This window comes from Hermetia illucens, chromosome 4 (genome assembly GCF_905115235.1).
Source record: "Hermetia illucens chromosome 4, iHerIll2.2.curated.20191125, whole genome shotgun sequence".
In the NCBI taxonomy this organism is placed as follows: domain Eukaryota; kingdom Metazoa; phylum Arthropoda; class Insecta; order Diptera; family Stratiomyidae; genus Hermetia; species Hermetia illucens.
In genome coordinates this window covers 28,206,132-28,226,411 of record NC_051852.1, presented here as the reverse complement: position 1 = coordinate 28,226,411, position 20,280 = coordinate 28,206,132, and the positions used below count along the sequence as shown (strand labels likewise).

At 41.4% G+C, this 20,280-nt stretch overlaps 1 protein-coding gene across 6 annotated transcripts in view; it reads right to left on the bottom strand.

Annotated features, from left to right (window-relative positions):
- The window catches only part of LOC119656197 (protein sprint), a 586,096-nt gene that overhangs the window by 45,532 nt on the left and 520,284 nt on the right, over positions 1–20,280 (bottom strand). For all 6 annotated transcript variants that reach the window (XM_038062582.1, XM_038062584.1, XM_038062583.1 and 3 more), the window contains 4 exons: positions 11,385–12,656; positions 11,099–11,300; positions 9,975–11,042; positions 9,701–9,907 (listed from right to left, as the gene is read on the bottom strand). In XM_038062582.1, the coding sequence (XP_037918510.1) occupies positions 9,701–9,907; positions 9,975–11,042; positions 11,099–11,300; positions 11,385–12,656 (2,749 nt within the window). The remainder of the gene's footprint in view (positions 1–9,700; positions 9,908–9,974; positions 11,043–11,098; positions 11,301–11,384; positions 12,657–20,280) is intronic.

Here is a 20,280-nt window from a genome sequence, read left to right as displayed (position 1 = left end):
ACTATATAGTGGCGGCCCCCTGATTTTTTTCAGATTTACACCCCCTTTTTGCGTGTATGGGCCCCCCTCCCCCTTAAATTCGACGTAAAAGAATGTAACTCACTATATGCGTGAGCGTTCACAGTTCCCACTTTTCTACCAAGTTTGGTGCCAATCGCTACACCGTCACCGAGAAAAATGCGTGTGACGGACAGACAGATAGATAGACAGACAGACATACAGTAAACGGATTTTAATGATTTTTCAGGAGAGGTAAAAAACGTGGCGATTTTCGATTTTTTGCCCTAGAGTTGTTACTTCAACTCTCTACTATTCCTGCAGAGTGCAGGGAGAATGATTGTTATCGATTCTATAAGAAAACTCGAGATCAATCGACATATGTGAAGCGTGTATAAGTGAATTTCAACTCGTGTTTCAACAACTTGTGTTATTTCGCGTCATTTAATATTAGTTTTTGGCGATGCCCCAAAGCACACGTGTTTTTTAAAAAAAGGAAAGAGTGTTTGGAGGAAGGAGACCCCAAGAACGCCAGGAAGAGATACCTCGACCTTCTACCCCAGAGCCAACAGCCGGACCTTCCATTACAGGGTCTGTACAGGAAGAACATCAAAGGGTGAATACCCCGGAATCCTCCGTTTCAGAAGAATCGTTTCCCTTTTCCTTCTCGAAAGTGAGTCACCATTTAAAGGAGTACGACAGCTTCGAGGGAAATGAAAATTATATAGTTTCATAAATTTTGGTATGTTAAGTAATATTTTTATGGTAATTTTTCTGATTACTTTTATTTACTTACCAATGCGTTCATTATGTTTCGAATAGAACTTAAATCACAACAATAAATCTCTGGGCAACATGGTTGTCGTATAAATTCTCATGGTAAGCTCGAGGTGTCAGTAATTTTTAGACATGGGCCTGCTGCAAAACTTCAATTGCTGTGGAAAAATTGTGCAAAATTTGACAATTTTTGGAATTCTTCTAAAATTACTTATGACACGGAAGAAGGTAAATATAATGCTATTGTGGAAGTGTCGCTTTTGTCAGGTTCGCCTATGCCCTCAGAGCAATCGGTAAAGGTCCTACTGCAGGCAAAATTTTATGCGGCAGCATGCAGTAAATGAAGCCGTGGAAACGAACGACAATTGTAGGGAGATAAGTGTGGCTCTCGTGGCACATGGCAAAAGAGTGACCACACTTTCCTGAATGGTGTTATCAGTACGACCTCCATTGATACTTGTAAGGGAAAGAATCACAAAACCAGTTATTTGAGTCAAAATTTTATACTGTTTTTGATTTTAGGTCATTGACGTTGCAGTAATGTCAAAGCTTTTTTTATTGTTCTGGGAAACTGAAAAGTGAGCATGATGCCGACTGCCAGGCAAATTTCATTGGCTTCAGTGGGGCGATAGAAGTTGCTGCGGCCAAACAGATATTTGAGAGGTCACAACAGAACTACGATGTGCGGTATAAGGAGTACCTTGATGATAAAGGCTCGAAAGGCTTTCTTTCTTTTGCTGAGAGTAAACCTTATGGGCCAGATTTCGAAATACGCAAGTTGGAATGCATAGGCCATGTACAAAAAAGAATGGGGACCCGTCTTGGCAATTTAAAATCAAAGTTGGGAAAAAAATTCCAAAATGGAAAACCAATTGGAGGAAAAACAGATTGACAGATTGCACAATACAATTGAGAGTATAAAAGAAGCAGTTTGGGCATTATTTTTCCACATTGTATCGTCTAATGAACACTCCATTCATGGCCTATGCAAACCATCTTGGGGCAAATTTCTGAAATGTCAAAATGAAAATACTGTGTATGATCATTCAAAACATTTTCACCTGAGCAGGGCAGTGATGGATGAAATAAAGCCTGTATTTCGAAAACCGGCCCACCGTGACTTGTTACGAAAGTGTGTTCATGGTCGAACCCAAGACCTGAACGAAAGTTTCAATAATGTAATTTGGGTTCGCGTTCCAAAGACCGCCTTTGTAACAAGGAGAAAAACTCTTGAGTTTGGGGTTTATGATGCGGTATCTACCTTCAATGACGGAAATATAGCCCGATGTAGAGTCCTTCATCAGGTATTGAACCAGGGAAGTTCTGTTGTGACGCTCTCAAGAAATCTGACATCGAAAGAATTTAGAAGGCTTAAAGAAAAAATGTGGAGACGTCACAAAAAGTGAGGCAGAGAACGAGAAATGCCAAAAGGAAACTAGAAGAATCATATTTGGAAGAGGAAGGTGGCACTTCCTATAGCAAGGGAAAATTCTGATTTATCGAAAGTTGTGAATTAATTAAAAAAATGTATCTATGAATTTTGGTTTCTTTTTATACCTCTCTTCATATGATGTAATATATCATCATATATATCATATTGTTTCATCACATGTCATCTCTTTAATATGAAATAGTCTTGGTTTTGACTGATTTCATGATCCGCTAGCTCACAGGTCATAACAATTAGATTCAATAATTTTTTTCAAGTGCTTTTAGTTGTCGGTTTTGATTTTTAGACTTATCACTAGATTCAGAATTTTTTTGAGGTAATAAAAAATTTTTGATTTTTTTTTTCAATTTTTGCTACCCACTCCCCTTAAGTAATTGACCCTTCCAGACCCCTGCATTCCACCTCTTTGTGCATTAAAAAGTGCTAATCGATACCTTTCATTTGAAACCCCACAAGACTATATTCGGTGGAAAAAAAAGCCTTAAAGCCTTAAAGATTTTTAAAAATTAAATAAAAATATAAAAATTCAAAAAACAAAAAGTGAAAATAAAAATAATTGATCAACCCATCGTAGAAAATTTAGTAAAAAAAAAAGCAAAACAACTAAAAATATTAAAGATCTAATTGCTTCCTTGTGGACAACCTACAGCAACAAAATGAATCCCTGATTGATTGCCAAAATTGAATAAAACTAGCCTAAACATTCATAACTACAAAATGAAAACATATCAATATTTATAAATGGTCCCACATTCACATGAGACGCAAAACGACCTTTAAACTATTAAGTAGACAAAACAGCGCAACTAATCATAAACTAAAACGACCCAGACACCAGACATATCCTGTCCTAGCTCCTAATCGCAGAACCACGTCTTAAATTTAGACCAAATGTAAATATTTCATTAAACTGCGTCCGTTCTTTGAAGACATTGTTTAAATTTTATACAATATACGCAAATAAAGCGGAAACGCATAATATCAAATTAAACAGTTCTAAATTCCAAGGCGCAAATCCCTTAGAATCACTACTAAACTGTGGGAAAGGCTACAGTGATAAGATGCATCTTGAATGAACTATTCTGACCATTGAAACTTCCTCTGGTACGCATTAATTAAATTAAATTGATGAACATCTGATAATGAATATTTTCATATGTGTAACGCTCGGCATGATGCAGACACACAAGAGATAGTGATGGTGAAACGTGTGGCATTATGCACTTTATTAATATTTACATTTTGAAATGATACTAGTCATAGCGTTACAAGGAAAAGTGCGAAGATTATGTTCTGTTCGTATGTAAATGTTGTACATCTATACGTAACCATATGTATGCAAATTATAATACAATAGTTAAGGTCGTTCAGCCTCACTTGCGTTTTGGAATGCCCACTATCAATCTCGGCACAATGCCGTCCTACTCATCCAATCGTTGGGATGATATCGGAATAGTAAAATTGCCCCAATTATGTCAATCAATTTGAAAATAATGATAATAATCAAACAATTAAACTGATATATGTAGCTCAGTATTGTGCTTACTGACGATTTTGTGTCTATTGAAGTCAAGAGAGAAATGGAGCACTCTTAGTTTAATTCATAAAATATTTAAAAAAATTATTACGAAAAATGCAGGTGGAGTTTCTTCAAAAGCATCTACCTGTTGATTAATACACATTGGAAGGGTTGATCGATGGCATCAATTCAAAAAATAGCTCAAGGATTGGAGGTGTCCTGATGAACTGCACCAATTGGGGAGATCCATGGACCAACAAAAATTGAATTGTCTTCAATTTTTGTTATCAATGAAAATAAGAAGGTTGCGGGACCTTCTGCTGCCCTAACTGCTGTTTTGATTAAGGTGCCACCGTTTTGGCGGCGGAAGCCGGAGGGGTAGTTCCTCCAGTTAGATGTGCAGTTCGCGTTAGCGGGTGTCATCATGAGTGCCACTAAATTTAATCATGCGCTGGTCGGCCTGGACGAGGAGTCAGTCGCACTCGTCGCCAGTGTGCTGAGCGGATTTTCCTACGGCCGGTTGAAGGATCAGTTCATTAGGCGCCTGTCAGTAAGTGAGAGAGCTAAGCTGAATCACTTGCTGATGGATTTGACGCTTGACGACCGCATCCCCGGCCAGCTGAGTGGGGACAAGGTTGGATCCGAGTTTCTGAATCCTTCTTGCTTCAGCAACTGTCAGAAGGACGCAGGCCACACTAGCGTGTGCCGACGGCGGTTCCTTAGTGGTGTTGGCTACAACTGCGGGCAAAATCCACGAGATGCACGTACGCCCCGTGGTCCCGGAGGTGTCGCGTGAGGCCACCGAAGTGGTGGAATTAATGAGGCAAATGGCCGCTGTTACGGCCAATGTTGCCACACTGACAGTGGCAATGATTGCTTTGCGTTTGAACATGTTGCTTCAAGAAATAGGCTTCTGGGAAGTCGCATGCTGCGGTCCGCACCGAATTCAGGATGGACGTGGAGTGGCTCACTAAATGTACCAGCCGGGGAGTTAAAAAAACTGAGTTCGCTGGAGGACGCGGCATCGTTTGTCCGAAGCCCTGCAAGACGTCATGTCAGTGTATGACCCCCTTACTAGGCGCAGTTATCTAGTAGACACGGGTGGGGAGGTTCTTCCTGTCCCCAGACCCAACAAGCTTTCCCCTCAGCAGCTGAAATTAGCGGCAGCAATTTCCACGCTCATCACAACTTATGGCTACAGGCAAGTGGATGTGAGTTTTGGCTTGCGTAGGACTTTTTCGTGGCGTTTCATTTTGGCTGACATCATATTAGGCGTGGACTTCCTGTGTCAGCATGGGCTGGTGGTGGACATTCAGCATAGATTCCCGATAGACCTGACAACCTGACTTAGAACGTCAGGGAAAGTTTCAACTTGCTCACCCAGCACTATTTCTATCGCATTTGAAGTTGCCGCCCCATGTAAACGTGGATTTCTTCAAAAATACCGCACCTCCACTACCGAGCGTAGTCTCTCTGAGCCAGTTAAGCACGAAGTTCAGCACCACATCAACACTACTAGCTCCCTAATCTTCTCGAACGTGTGTCTTTTACCACTCCAGAAGCCGCAGGGGCAGATATCTGGTGATACATTTATGGGTGAATTCATTAGGGGGATAAAGGATATTTACTAGAATGTTTAGTTCGAAGAGAAGCCGGACGGACCTCACTAAATCCAAAAAAAAGCTGACATAGAGAATAAACTATACCAAGCAGTCGGACAAAAAACGCAAGGGGCAGGTGCAAAGATCGACTATAGCTGCTTCAGAAGAACGATTGACTTCAACACCGAAGGGAGAATATAGTGGCCGCGAGACAAGTAGCTCTTAAGAAAAGAAAGAAGATCCAATCAAAGGTGATCATTATCGGGATAACTATGCCAATATTCATTAAACGGTTGAAGCTGGTCCGAAGCTGGTGGGGTAATCTAACGAACGTTCTTAGTCACTCGTCGCACCAAAGACAGACATAAGGGTAAGTTGCATGGAAAATGGATTGAGTTTGTTGACGATCAAAGTGCTGTCGGAAATAGGAGTAGACGCCACATCAGGAAAAACTGCAGAACGGAGCTAAATTTCATTCTATAAAGAGGAAATTGCATATTGCAATTAATGGTTGTCGTCTAGAGCATAGGAGAGCCCTGGTCGCAAATCGCAAATGAAATTGAAACAAATTAATCCTCATCGCTTTTGGGCATGAAGGAGCTGTCGGCGCGATGGGCGCTGCGTTGGTCACACCCGACAACAATCATAACCGTGAGACTACTTCAGAGCAACCTTTGACACCGTTTGAGCGCAATCCCAAACAGTTTCTGCGTCGTTTCGTGTTCTTGGGCGAAACATGCCTCCACTGGTACACACTAGAGACCAAAGAAGAGTCGAAACAGTGGATTTCACCGGCCGAACGTGCTCCGAAGAAGGTGAAGACTATCCTATCGGCGTGTGATTTACATCGACTACCTGGAGAAGGGCAAAACGATCACATTTGAAAAATAAGAGGTGTTGAGCAACCTAACAATGGACGCAAGGTGATACATTCCGAAAGCTGTAGGTTTTATTGCGAGGTCTTCTAAATGTGCGCTCGAACGACGAAAGCCTTGCTTGAAGCGTTCACAGTGCTGGTCATGGTGTTCGAGCGGGTCGATATAGATATATATACTTGGGCCTGTCAAATGAAACGGTCAAATTAGATGATGATATTCATTTGACGTTTTAGTGGGCACTCTTAGCATAGACCATCAAGCAATCTATAACTTCGAAGAGACTGAGAAGAACCCTTTTGGGTGGCGCAATAAGATCCTAAGTTCATTCGTTCATTCATTGTTAAAAGTGAAAATTAAGGACATTTTCGAAATGTGGCCGAATGAAGGAATATGTCCTGTTTAGTGGAAAAGCAAAAATTAGTACTGCTACCAAACCCTATCAAAAGCCAGATTGTCTTTCTATTGGTTTTTGTGATCATGAGTATGGGAAGAGAGGTCTACAATAAGTTCCATCGTTAAAAATAGCTGCGTTTTGACGACAATTATGGATGTTTTAGAAGTTCAAAATTAATTATTCCGTTGGATCGTCAGAAAAATCAGCTAGTGAAGAGAAAATATAGACATGAATCAGATGAAACCCTAAATAGTGGACTATGATTTTCGATGTTTTGAACGGTGCAGCGCGTACTACCCAGATTTTTAAAGGCACCTTTAGAAGATAAATATTTGAAACTCGAGTGTCACTAGTTAAGAATAGAACATCTGTAGATATACATACTGCCAAGAAATTCTTAGCATCATACGACAGAGGCTCAAAAAAAATTTTTTTGTCGCTTTTTTGGCGAATTTAAGCAGCTAGTAATTGAAAAGTGAGCGCTCAATGGTGCGTGGTTTTGGTCACTACATCTGTATTGTATTGCTCAGTATTGGTTTCATTCAGGTGAATTGGGTTATTGGCTGTAGTTTGAAGCCCTCCAGTAGGGCTGAGAATTTTTATTGCTGCCAGTATTGGGCATCCTAACAGCCAGATTGTGTTTCAGTTTGATCACACTTAATGCTGTGTAAGTGATGAGCTAACAGCAGCGAGACAAACACAGCCACACAGACGAACGCAGAATCCTATGACGATTGGGATTAGAGCCCAGAGCAACGAGGTTGATGGCGCGATGGCTCAGGGGGTAGAGGGCAAATAGATAGCGAAAAAAAGTGATTGGTGAGACAAGTTTGTAGAAAGGTCAATATAAGCCCGTTGGGAAGCGCATGCAATGTTGTAATGGAAAGATACAGATAACGCTTGTATATCACGAATAGGTAGTCTCAATTGGAATTACGCGGTGATCACCTTGAATGTGAGGAATTCATATAATTCAGCAATCAAAACTGGAGATGTTTGCCGGCGATTGGCACCCCTAGCTACTTGGTTACATTTATGGACAGATATCTCCCGAAAATAAGGCTTTGTTACGACATTAACGTAGGACCTAAGGCATACCCTATCTTCGGAGGTATCGTACAGGTTTCTGCGTTGGACCCACTTTTGTGGAATATTATATTCAACGTTATATTTCATATTTGGGGAAAGTCACGGTAGTGGCCTGCGCTTACGATACGGCATCGTAAGACTGTTGCCTTATGTTTATGGGAAACGATTAATGCTCCAAGAACATGGAGATTGCTGGTCTGCAAAATTGGACGAAAAATGGAAGCGATTCTCATCATAATGTACCACAACAGAAATTATGCTCGTGTTGTAATTGAGAATTGGATCATCATCTTCAAATCGGTCTGGAAGGGATGATAGATTTCAAATTTAACTTTAAGCAACACTTGCATGCTGCGTCAAGGTACCCGGTGTGAGTCTGTCCTTGGCATGGATAATATGGAAATAATCAGGCTTGTACTATACTCTTAATAATATAATAATCGTTGGCGCAACAATCCATATTGGATCAGGGCCTTGAAGTGTGTTAGAGCACTTCATTCAAGACCACAACGGTACACTACAGTATACTGTAGGAGGCAATGTGGTCAGCATTGCGCTCGACCGAGATTATTACCCTGATTTGACTCAGGTACTCATTCACAGTTGAGTCGCCTGGTATCCGACATCCAGTCACGATAACAAATCCTTCTGCCACCAGTGAGATTTGAACCGCGACCTTCCGCTACAACAGCCCAGCGCTCTAACCGCTTGAGCCATCCGGACACATACTTATAGGTTACTTATAACTACAGTGGTGAGCCTCATTTTGGTTTCCGTAGCACCAGTGAAAAGGACGTTGCATAATATATAGCAGAACTAAAAATTGAGTGCTACCGGGATGACATGAAGGTCCAAGAGGTTTTATGTGAATGCTTACTATGTAGGGATGACCACATGATCCTCTTTGGAACGGATTTAATTTGAGACCATAATCAGAGGTTCGGCGGCGTTACTTTCCCAGTGCAGGCAGAACATTAATATCAGTCAATATGTGGTCTATTTCTACCTTCCATAGTATCAGATAAACTTCGGTGTGGCTTCTTGGCAAGAGCCATTTCGGATTAGTTTTCCGCAGATGGGAGTGTCCTCGAGCATATGGGGACGATACGGCTTAACTCGAATCTGTTTTTCTCGGAGAACCGCAACCGAATGTAACATTCTGTTCTCGGTACATTACACAACCATTTGTTAGTTCTACCTCCAACAACTGGTGGGCAGGCGATCTCCCTTTATGGTCATCAAATTGGGGAGAGAATCTACTGACGTCAAGATGAAATATGTAAGCCTTCAATATTACTGCCAAGAATGAAGCATTTCAAAAGTTCTAGCGCGTTGAGATGGCAGCACCATGCAGCGTATAGAGGGGCCACTTGGTAGCTCTTCGTATTTTGCATTGATCCTTTCCCCTCCCTCCATATCGTAGGGTCATGGCCTTTCGCAGGAGAATTATTTACCTAAAGATGTCAACCTCATATATGATGAAACCTTTCATTAGTATACTAGGAATTGGTCAGAACAAGGCCAACCATGTCCCTGGTACTTTTTCGTTCATCTGATGTCTTATCAAGGATACTACCCTGGTAGCTTTTTAGTGACCCTTTGTCATCCCCAAAAAAGAGGACAGTTCAAAGGGATTAAGGCATTAAGGATCGGCTAGGTGATACTGCATGACAACATGGAGATGAAAGTTCGTATTCGGGGGAAGTCGTTACGGAGTTAAGTGAACGTAAATATTTTAGTTAGTTTGGTTTACTGACAAAAGTTTAAGACAAGTTTTCGGAGCGATAAGAAATCTAGGATCACGTGACCAATAAGAAGTTATTTGACAACCACTAAAGGTCAAATAATATCATAGCGCGAATGGGGGAAACCCCTCTTGACAAACTTTGATGAGTCTAAAATTTACAATTACACACTGAAATCGTACACACACTTATTTCTAAAAACTGTTAACCTCCCCCAGTTAAGTATCCCCAAAATGGAAAAACTACTCACATAAAACATCACGATCGCGACAACTTCTATTCCTCAAAATTGTTGCAATTTTCTGTTGGTTATCACTACAGCTATTGCTACACGTATTATTGTTGCCCTTCAGGGTTCCTTGGTTATCCTTCAGCGTGCTCTCTTCAATAATGGTATCATCTTCAGAATTACACAAGATTGGTCGACACTTAGACATATGAATAGTATCGGAAGTATCTAAAATGCAAAGATATAGTCATTCATACGTATCACATCAGGAACCGTAAAAACACAAGGATCTCACCATCATGTGGTAAAAATGAGTCCCATTGCGAACTATCCCATGGTTCAGAGAACACGGTCCCATCATCCGACTGGGCACTATCCATAAGAAAGGAAGTGGTATATGACAAGTTACCACCGCCGTTTCGTTCAACATTGTCATACGAGGACATTCGATGATTACTTTGCTGATCAATGATGCTAGGCGGTCCACTAACATCAGTCGGGATAATTTCGCAGGGTTGATTGCTATTAACTCCGGAGTTTTGTTGAGGTGTGGAACATCTTATGAGTTCCGGAAGATTTAAATCTGGCAAGCGTTTAGCAATTATTTGATGTACAGTTAATGGTTTCGTTTTTTCCATGGCGTTTCCGTTCATGTGACTAGTTGAGTTGTTATTATTATTAATATGAGTTTGTGAAGACGGCAAGACATTCCATTGTTGTCCGGCTGAATCGTAATCTCCATAGTTTCCGCCGTCGCCACCTTCGTTGCCCATAAATTCCCAGCTACTGTCCAATGGCCACGGATCCAGTCGTCCTCGAGCCTTTTTCTGTTGTTTCTTCTTCAGCTCGTCTAGACTTCCAGCGAGTTTTTCCAGCTCCGCAGGGGCAAGAACCGGGCACATTGGAGTTCGAGCCAATCCACCTTTTGGTGGTTCTGAGTGTCTGTGATTTGCAGGGAGTAAGTTGCCCCGTTGTGATCGTCGCAGTATGTTGGCGCTAGATCCAAGTGCTGCAGCGGCCCTTAGAGCGTCTGCAGGCTCCGCATAGAAGGGGCTTCCTTGTTTACTACGAGAGGCAAGTGGTGTTTGATTTGTCGGCGTATCACACTCTGTTTTGGGGGCTTCTTCGACGTGAATCGGCAAGACAAGACCAAGTCGATTGCGTTGATTGATGATCTCCATTTCAGCTGCAGGCGGAATGAATTGTTTTGGTGCATCGGGGCTTAAAATATTCGGGGGTTTATGAGCCGCGTCATTGTTGGGATCTTTGTTTTCTCCCGATTTGATTGGAGGACTCGGGTTAGATGATGAGCTTATTGAACTGGGAGGTGATAGTACGTTGCAGTTGAGAGAGGTGATTGTGGCTGGAAGGTCGAGAAGATGAGATATTTTCATAAAAACTAATGGGACTGTAACTTACGTGTTTCTGGCAATAGATCCGGTCGCTGCTTTCCTTGTACTCCTTCTGCGATAGGCTTGAAACTAGACAATTGAGTTCCAGTACGGTTACCAAGAGGAGTGCTTGCGGCTGTATCTTGGGACCATAGATCTTCATAGTCGCTGATCTTGTCGCCGAGTGCACTACGACAGTACACTTGAGGAGATTCCAGAATATCTGACTCCTAAAATTGATAGAAAAGCGTTAGCTAGAATTTCAAGGTTATTTGAGCAGAAAAGTCTGAATCCTAGAGGTGACTGCGACTCACCTGATAATGTTTTGATTCTTTCTTGATTTTACTCCGCCGCTGACGTCCGCTTGAGGGTGGTGTATCGACCGACGTAGGCGACATCAGTTTACGTTGACTCTGGCTCTGATTTGAATCTTTACTGGTCTGTGATGAATGATGCCAAGAAGAACCTTGCGACGATAGCGTATCGACCGTTGTTTTGCATTCACCTTCAGGTGATAATCGCTTGGCAAATGTTTGGAAGGTGCTCGTTGAATTGCTACCGCCTGAGTTATTGTTGCTACTGCAACTGTTCATGTTATTGTTATTTGATGCGGGAGACGTGACTTCGACAATCTGCTGCGATTGTTTATTATCAACACTGAACGTTACAGTTGTTGTAACAGTGAAGTTATGGGTTGCATCGTTTGGTGGTGGCATTACCGGGCTGATCGGCGTCAGAGGTTTAGACCAACGGGCTGGTGGAGCTGGAGGTCGAAGTGGCGCCAAGTTCAAGGTATTGGGAGGCGTAGGACGTTGGCATCTGATAGCTTGGTCAGTGTTGGTTGGCTTAGGTTCAAGTGCTGGCTTCTGAGCGATCTGTTTGAATGTTGTAAGACTTCCTACATTTTCAGTGACAACATTGTTATTGCAACTTCCAACTGTTGACCTGTTGGCATCAACTGGGGACATTGTCAGAATGACACTGTCCACTGACTCGGGACTCATGAGCTGTTGATTGAGTCCGGCGCTTGTGGTGAAACTGCTTAGACTAGACGTTGTATCCGATGGGGTGCCTGCTTGGCTATTGAACACTCCTCCTAGACCAGTTGGGCTGAACATCTTGAATTGTTGAGGCGGGTGTCCGGTGCTCGATGGTGGCTGGGGCTGCTGACCTGATTGCTGGCTTTGTGTGCTTGAACTAAACAAGGTTGTTCCAATTCCACTAGTATCAGTGAGCGAATTTGGAGATTTTACATCCACAGGATTGGCAGAACCAGGCTTTGGGTTGGCCATTGGATACCGCCAGAATTCCTGCCCCAATAACGCCAGCGATGATAACTGCTGCCGATTTTTTGCCTCGCGTAGGACACGTGGTAGCACTAATTGAACAGGTAACTCATCACAACATTGCGCATAATGTGCTATTAGTGCTGGTATCGAGTCAAATTTAAATCTTGAACTCTCTAAACTCAACATCCCATCGTTGGATTGAATAAGATAATGTTCAATATAAGGTCCCGTGTCCGGGGGTAATCGGACAGAAACTGCCATTGTTTTCGGTTGACTGGATCCACGCACGATAAAGTTCTGTAATGAAGTCAGAATGAGGGAAAAAGTAACGTTAGCATAGGATATAAATATAGAGTCAGTAAAATGGTTGCATTTCGGTAGGACTGTTGCCACAGAACGTTTTGCCGTTTTAGACCAGACGAGACTGTGTTTAATTGTGTGTTAAAAATTTGGATGATGAATGGCCGGTTGACGTTGTCTGCAGGATTGCGGATGCTGGTTGGGAATTTGCAAGGGAGTTCTTTCGTAGGAAGATAAGTGTATGCTTGCTCCTATACTTTCTGCTGTTTTGACTTTTGTTTGGTTTTAGAGCGTATCCGTACTCTATAATTCTCAGCCCGAAACGAAAGGATTCACTGTGGTTTTTGGACTTCATAAGGGAGGAAAATATGTGGAATGGGGGATACTATTTATTCCGATTGTATCGAAAATGCCATAAGAGAAACTTTTCCAGTAGTAGGACTGCTCTGAAGGAAGGGTAGATTCGACAGCATGGTTCAGAGGGACATTTTTCGTTAACAACATAATCGAACACTATTATCCTACGGCATAGATAATGGGAAATTGATTTATTTCCGAATAAAGAAAAATACTACCCGCATCAGAGAGAAGTCCTAGTGTTGTGAAATGTATTTCCGAAAATCTTCAATGCAGTAGAAATTGACGCTAATATCTATTCATCGTCCTTGTGCCCGAATAGTGGGAGAGTTTTCATTCACTACCCGCATCATTTCAAGTGAACAAATTTCATTTCCTTATATGGCGAATTGCTCTGTGGAGAGCTGGCTCTGTTCCCAATATTCAAGACCACTTTATTTTCCCAGCTCCTGTTCAAGGTGCTGCTTCCATGGCAAACATATTGTGCGGAAATTGTTCACCCCTTTGGGTATTGTATCTTTTTATTTTCAAGTGACTTGAGCGAATGTAAAACGTACTAAAGATACAATTCGAGGATTCTCCAGGAAAGAGTTTAGAGGAATTTATTGGTAGTGCTTATTTTTTCAACCTTTCCTCGTCTGAGTGCTGAATTCTGGGATTCAAGGATGCACTCTAGGCACAGCTTTCTCTGTATTTCGTCACACTAGATGCTTCGCCAATGAATACACACAGATACCACACTATTTCTTTTTTATAGACCCAGTTACGTATCAAATGGATTCACCGTAGTTGGTTTTTTTTTCTCGCAATTCGACATTTTTATTACCTCCAAATTGGATTTATTGGTCGGAGCGTTCTACACTTGAGATCGAATCCCTGAAAGGAGCACAGAAGAAATAATGGTGACGTAGAGCATTGGCACGACGTGCAAGACTCGTGGGATATGTTTTCGACTCTAGTGTTGTATCTGCAATTCCATTTTCGGTCGTATCTTGTATTTAAGACAATTTAAAGTCAATGGTTTCGTACCAGAAACCAGACAAAATGACTAGATTTGAGGCGATGGGGATGTTTTTCTTGTCTAGAAGGGGAGAAAGAAGGAAATATTGCCCTCCTTGAGATGATGCAATTGAATTAATTTTTAAAGGAAAGCGTCCGTGTCGTCTTGTTACGGAATTGAACCATTTGACTGTGTGTAGTCATCTGATAAATGAGGTCTAACTCATGAAAAATTAAGTGATAAACGAATGGCGATATTAGATGGGGTTGGTTTTTTCCTAGTTGAAAGTTGGATAAGATGGGTGAATGGGGGTGTTAAAGTGGAGTTCTAGAAAAGCGCAATAGGTTGGGGTCATTCGTATTTTTCCGAAACCAATTGGTTTGGAGAATTGATTATGAGAAAAGTTTAGCTATAAAGTGGAAGCACGATATTACTTTGGTCCCTGACTGCAGTTCAGATAAAATGGAAAGAAGGAATGCCCAAGCCATTTCTGTTTATAAGTTTGCGTATGTTCTTGGCTCTAGTAACTATTTCAAGGGTTTGTCGCAGCAGGCTGAACTGTCTGCATTAAAATAAGTGGATAATATTTGAATTAAAGTATACAACCACGAGCGAGAGGCAGGTAATATCTGACAGCAGGGCAGATATGGACTAAAATAGATGGCAAATGGTATGTAGATCGAAGCGTCTAAACATTGAGAAAATTAGCGAAAAGTGTAGGGACCTTTGAACAATTTTAAACTTCGGTGTTTCCTTAATAGGTTATGGGGTCGAAAATGGTTGCAAACCCCGAAAAGTAGAGTGGTAAAATGAAAAGCTTTAAACTGCTATGTTTCCATTGATATGCACGAATCCGAGGAAATGAGAAAAATCAGGGATCACTTCAAACCAAGAGGATATTTAAAGCCATACACAATTTGAAGGGTCGAAAAATTGAGTAATTTGGCAAAAAATACAAAAATATTTCTCATAGCTTCATTCACCGATGTCCCCGCCAATACGTTTAATTTGTGCATTCGTGTAAAAGTTGCGGGATCGATCATTTGGGAAAATTGGTAAAATGTTAATTATTTTTTGTAATTTTAAACATTCGAGGAAAAGAGTGAACCCCGTGATTTTCAGATTAGACGCTAAAAGGGCCGGGCTTTAGAGAGGAAATCCAGGCCTGGGGTGAAAATTAAGCGGAGAACAGGGTTCGGGGTGAAAATTATACTAGTCTGGGGTAAAAATTGTCCGGGTCCCACATGATACTGTTTTTTTATTGACATTTCTATTCCGGGTCCACCTGAAAACTCCCTTCCCACCCTTCTTGCCAGAGCTGCCTAGAGAACATACGTTAGAAGGATGAAAAGTATGAACAAACAAGTCAGGAAACCGGAAGCTGGGCGCTTCTGGTATGAAAGGTTTTGTTTGCTTCTTGTGTGAGTATATTTGAGTGTAGAACTATCCCATTTGTACGTAGCCCGTTAAAAATATGCATTTAGCATATCAGATTTAGTACTTCGGGTTGTAAATTTATACGGTAAGGCAACTTTGAGCAACTGTAACTTTGTTACTAATACTATGATTCTGATCAAACTTCGAGATAATATGCTTTATATTATAATTTATACTACTACCAACTTTTATAACCCTGACATAAACTTAAGGGGGGTTTTACTCAATTTTCACAAAAATACGGTAATATACTATTATTAACTTAATTTGAACAGATATCGATATGGAGAGTATTTTGAGGCCTGGGCACCGTACAGAGGCAGCTTCATGATTTTTTTCAGATTTTTCGGTTGGGTAGTTTCTGAGAATGGCTTCGTTAAAGAAATCATCACTTTGCACCCCTCCCACTCCCCGCCTTTTTAACAAATCTCAAAACTAAGACCGGCTTCAAAAAGTACTAATCGAGACCTTTCATTTGATACCCCACATGACTATATTTGGTGGAACAAATGTTTACAACAAATGTTTAACCCCCCTTTTACATGTATGGGGTCCACAGTTCCCACCTTTTCACCAAATTTCGTGTCAATCGGTATAGCCGTTTCTGAGAAAAGTGCCTGTGACAGACAGATAGACAGACGGACGGACAGACAGACATTGAACCGATTTTAATAAGGTTTTGTTTTACGAATAGGTTCCTTAATCCACCCTGCCTTGGTCTTCCCCAATTCTATTGATTATTACACCAGAAATGGAATTATTTGGAATTTATACTTGATAATACTCATTCATTTTACCTAATCGTACTACAAACATTCAGGTGACAGACAAAAACTCCCTGAGGAAGAGGAAAACTAGTCCTCGAAATACCGGTATATGAGGAATAAAAAACTTACTATTTGGCATTAAAAAATAAAATTTGTTTTTCTTTTCATTATTTAGCTGGCTGTTTCTGGAATCTCGAGTTGTTGAGCAATGTATGCCGTGTATTAAATAGGGAAGCAGAGTGAACTTCTATCAGAAACACATTTGCTCTTCAAGGAGTACTGTAGTCAAGATAGGTAGCTAAATGTGGCTACATTGCGAACTTCTAAAACTAGAATCCTTATAAGGTCAGTGCCCCGTGTAGATCCGTGTGATTCTTTAAACATTCGCAATTGTCTGACTGGAAGTGAGAGCGCAGCAACTGACATATTGCGAAAAAAATTTTCTTCCCCACAAACGCTAGTGGCTCGCAGACTACGCCCACAGGCGAGTAATCAAAAGTGGAACACCACCAACTATTTTCTTTTGATATTCCTGTGCCTGGGAACCCAGACGAAAAAGACTTTGAGTGAACGGCCCAAACTATTCAATTCGTCTGATGATTTACCAGTTTCCCAGTTGTTCACTACTGACTCTGAAACTGTGATGGTGGCTGGTAATCGGTCAAAATGGCTCTACTTGGCTTAGGAGTCATATAGTATTTAATTCGTCGGCAAACCTCCCGTATTGCAAGTATGCTCGCCTGTACTCTGGTATGGCCTGGCAGACTGTTTAATTCAGACGTGTTGTGTATATTCGAAAAAAAAAAACCGCTCTGGCTTTACAGCCCAATTCCATCCATTCGCTCTGGTTGTGACTACTGTAGGGAAATTTCACCTCAAGCCCCTACATAGAGTGTCATGTTGGAGATGGCCTCGGACCCTCGCTTTCCAGTATTCTAATTGGCGGAGTCTGACAGCATTGAATAATACAATGCATTTAATATGGAGGTCGAATTGAAGGAAGTGCAGGAATACGTTGAAGAGCAGCAACTTGTAGCCCCAGCAGTACCTACGTACCTTCTTCCTCCTTTGGATCATTTTAATCTTGATGTACTTCGTGTTAGTGCAGGCTATCACACAACAGAACGAACAGACGAACTAGGGCATTCCTAGGGTGACATCTACAGAACCATTTTCGGTCGAAACCACTATTTTTTTTTAAAAAGGAAATTTTCAGGAGCGTATAAAATTATGCCTGCTTTTTTACCCCCAATTTTATGTTTAGCCTCCAATTTAACGTTTTATCCAGGAGCACACTAACTACTTATCCAAGAGATGCCGTTTGCGTAAGTATCGTTCTTAGCCAGGAGAATGTTATTGTACACATTCAGTTCGCTTCCAGAACTACTAGCAAAGAGGTAGACAGTTGTGTGTGGTTTGCCACTCGTATTATCTGTTGGGATGGTCTGTACGGTCTTTTTATGGTGCTTTAACATGGTGGTATTATAACTCTTGAAGCAAATCGGTTGAGGAAACCGTCCACGAAATTAGCACCTCTGCTAGCTAAATGCTTGCGGGCATTAAATGAGGGGTGGAGTACTTGTGATAGCGAAGCGGCTGTGACAATTGCTTTCTTAGGAAAGAAAAAAGGTTTGGGAGTCCCAGTTCGAACCGTAAGTGAAGAAGAAATAATGTGGGACGACGTATAATACCATATTGCACAAGTATCCCAGTAAAGTTCGGATATTAATATAAGGTAGATAATTGATTGTGTTAATATTTTCTTTTTCTTAGCCTTCTTCCCATTCACAAACAGGGTTGGGTCGTTGTGACCGGTTGCACCATTTGATCATAAACCTGATCTGGATGCAATCGCGAGGTGTTGACGTGCTTCCCCTAATTAATTATGTAGTGTCATTTTGAATCTTTCAGAATCCTTTTAGGGATAAAGGAGCATGGCAATGTCGCCATGACCATATTTGGTGATCGTCTATCCAGTCTCAGCTAATGCTAATTTGAGTTGGTTACCCGAATCGATGGTCCTCTAATTGATCGCATGCTGCATGTGGAAGAAACAATGGACTCTCAACGGGGAACCTTGAAAGTAACCGACTTTGACAACTGAGAAAAAGGTGGCTGTGAAAGTAATATCAAATGCAGACTATAATAAAAGTTTCTGTATTATATTATTGTTTGCCCCGTGCTTTTCAGATAGAGATTGACATTATAATCTAAATCAAATGCTTACCCCGAGTACCAAAGTGCTTTTTTACAAAGAGTGGAGGTTCTTGAAGATAGACAAATTGAGTTACATCCTCGGTCCTCCCCCAACTAATATAGATAGGAAGAGTGTGATGATCCGTGAGACTGACAACCATGTTCCGTTCTTCGGTCCGACGCTGCTAGCCTCTCTTTCCAAATGCGTTGAGCCATTTAAAATGCAACCTTTTTGGACTCCGCTTTGAGTTATTTCGATGCAGCGCGTAACATTTTGTCCATCATAATAGTAATATGTTAGCTATTAGCTTAACTGGAACACGCGCGATGCGAGTCAAGCTTCCGAGGTGTTCTTGGTTGAGTAGGGAGATCATAAATCTTGGTATCTTTTCCAAAGGACTACCCTAGTTCCCATGTTTCAGATCAAACTTCCAGAAGAGTACCAGTTTGGTCACGTGAAGTTTGTTACTGGTTATTGTCAGGTACAGTCTCGTTTCCGCACTTTCACGCAGAGAATAACGTTCCGAAATGACAATATTAAACACCACTAACACTGCAGCTAAGTAACCGCATCAGAAGAGTCGCCTGCGTATGGTGTTATTGCTATCAATATGGAATATAGGGTGTCTCTTCTTACTTTTCGAGACACTTTATACTGTAAACATATTAAGATTATAGTAGCGAAACAAGCCCAAATTAAATATAAATAAACGTAACCGAGGGTCGAACCCTTCGTACGAAGTCAAGAGGTTGACGGTTAACTAACCCCATTATCGAATTGTAAATCATTCCTAGTTCTATGTCAGCTCCACGGTGTATGTCTGAGCCTGCATAGCAGACATAGTGTCAGTGGAGTTAACCTTCTAAGGCTACCCCAAAAACACTACAACAATTTCCTTGACGTTTAGTCTTAAAGTCTCCTTTGGTTCTGTTTAAAAGAAGATACATTTCAGCACACACAGACATTTTCTGTCTGCATCGGCCACTAAACTGATCCTGAATATTAAATCAGAGCATCGACAATAGACCGCTTTCTGTGCATATTATGACACATCCAATCATGTGGTAGAACTACATTCTACATTTTGATAGTATAAATTTGGCTTAGATTACAATCTGAAGGTGGGTGGTTTGTGATTAAAGCGTAATAGGGATTGCTTTCGCAGTACCTTTCTCAAAACTAGTCACAGAGAGCAAAGAATGTAATACTGAATGATAGTGAAACGCCGAAGTCATCTAAAGATTAGTTCTTGGCAATGAACTGCTCCACCCATGTCTCTATGGGGAACGATCAAAAGGCCAACTGAAACTGCGGCGAATTCATACGATATATGGGTGTTAAGAACATCTCGATTCCACCCGAACCAAACCTGTCATCCAGAAAAGTGGAAAAATCGATCTAGGCATTATGACCCCGCTACTGAACGAGACAAAAGAAGCAGAGGTAGGTCCGGCGGATCTTCTCTGAACTATCCCACTGTTGCTATCATCAGCTCGAATCTAGTAGCTTTGCAAAGGTTTGGCAGTTACTTCGGAAGGATTCTTCTTCTTTGGTAAAGATAGGGCGCTTCGTTCTCCAGGGAAACTAGATCTAGGACTCCGCTACTGAACGAGACAAAGGAAGCAGATATATGTCCGGCGGACCTTCTCTGCACTATTCCACTGTTGCTATCATCAGTTCCATTCTAGTGGTTTTGCAAAGGTTTGGTAGTTACTTCGAAAGGACTAGGGACTAGGATAGGACGTCTCGTTCTCCAGGGAAACTAAAGGAATTATTTCCCCAATAACACCAACTGCCTCGGCTGAATCTGTTCTGCGTTATATAGTTTTAACGCGATTGGCCGATATATCGAATTCACCTTGG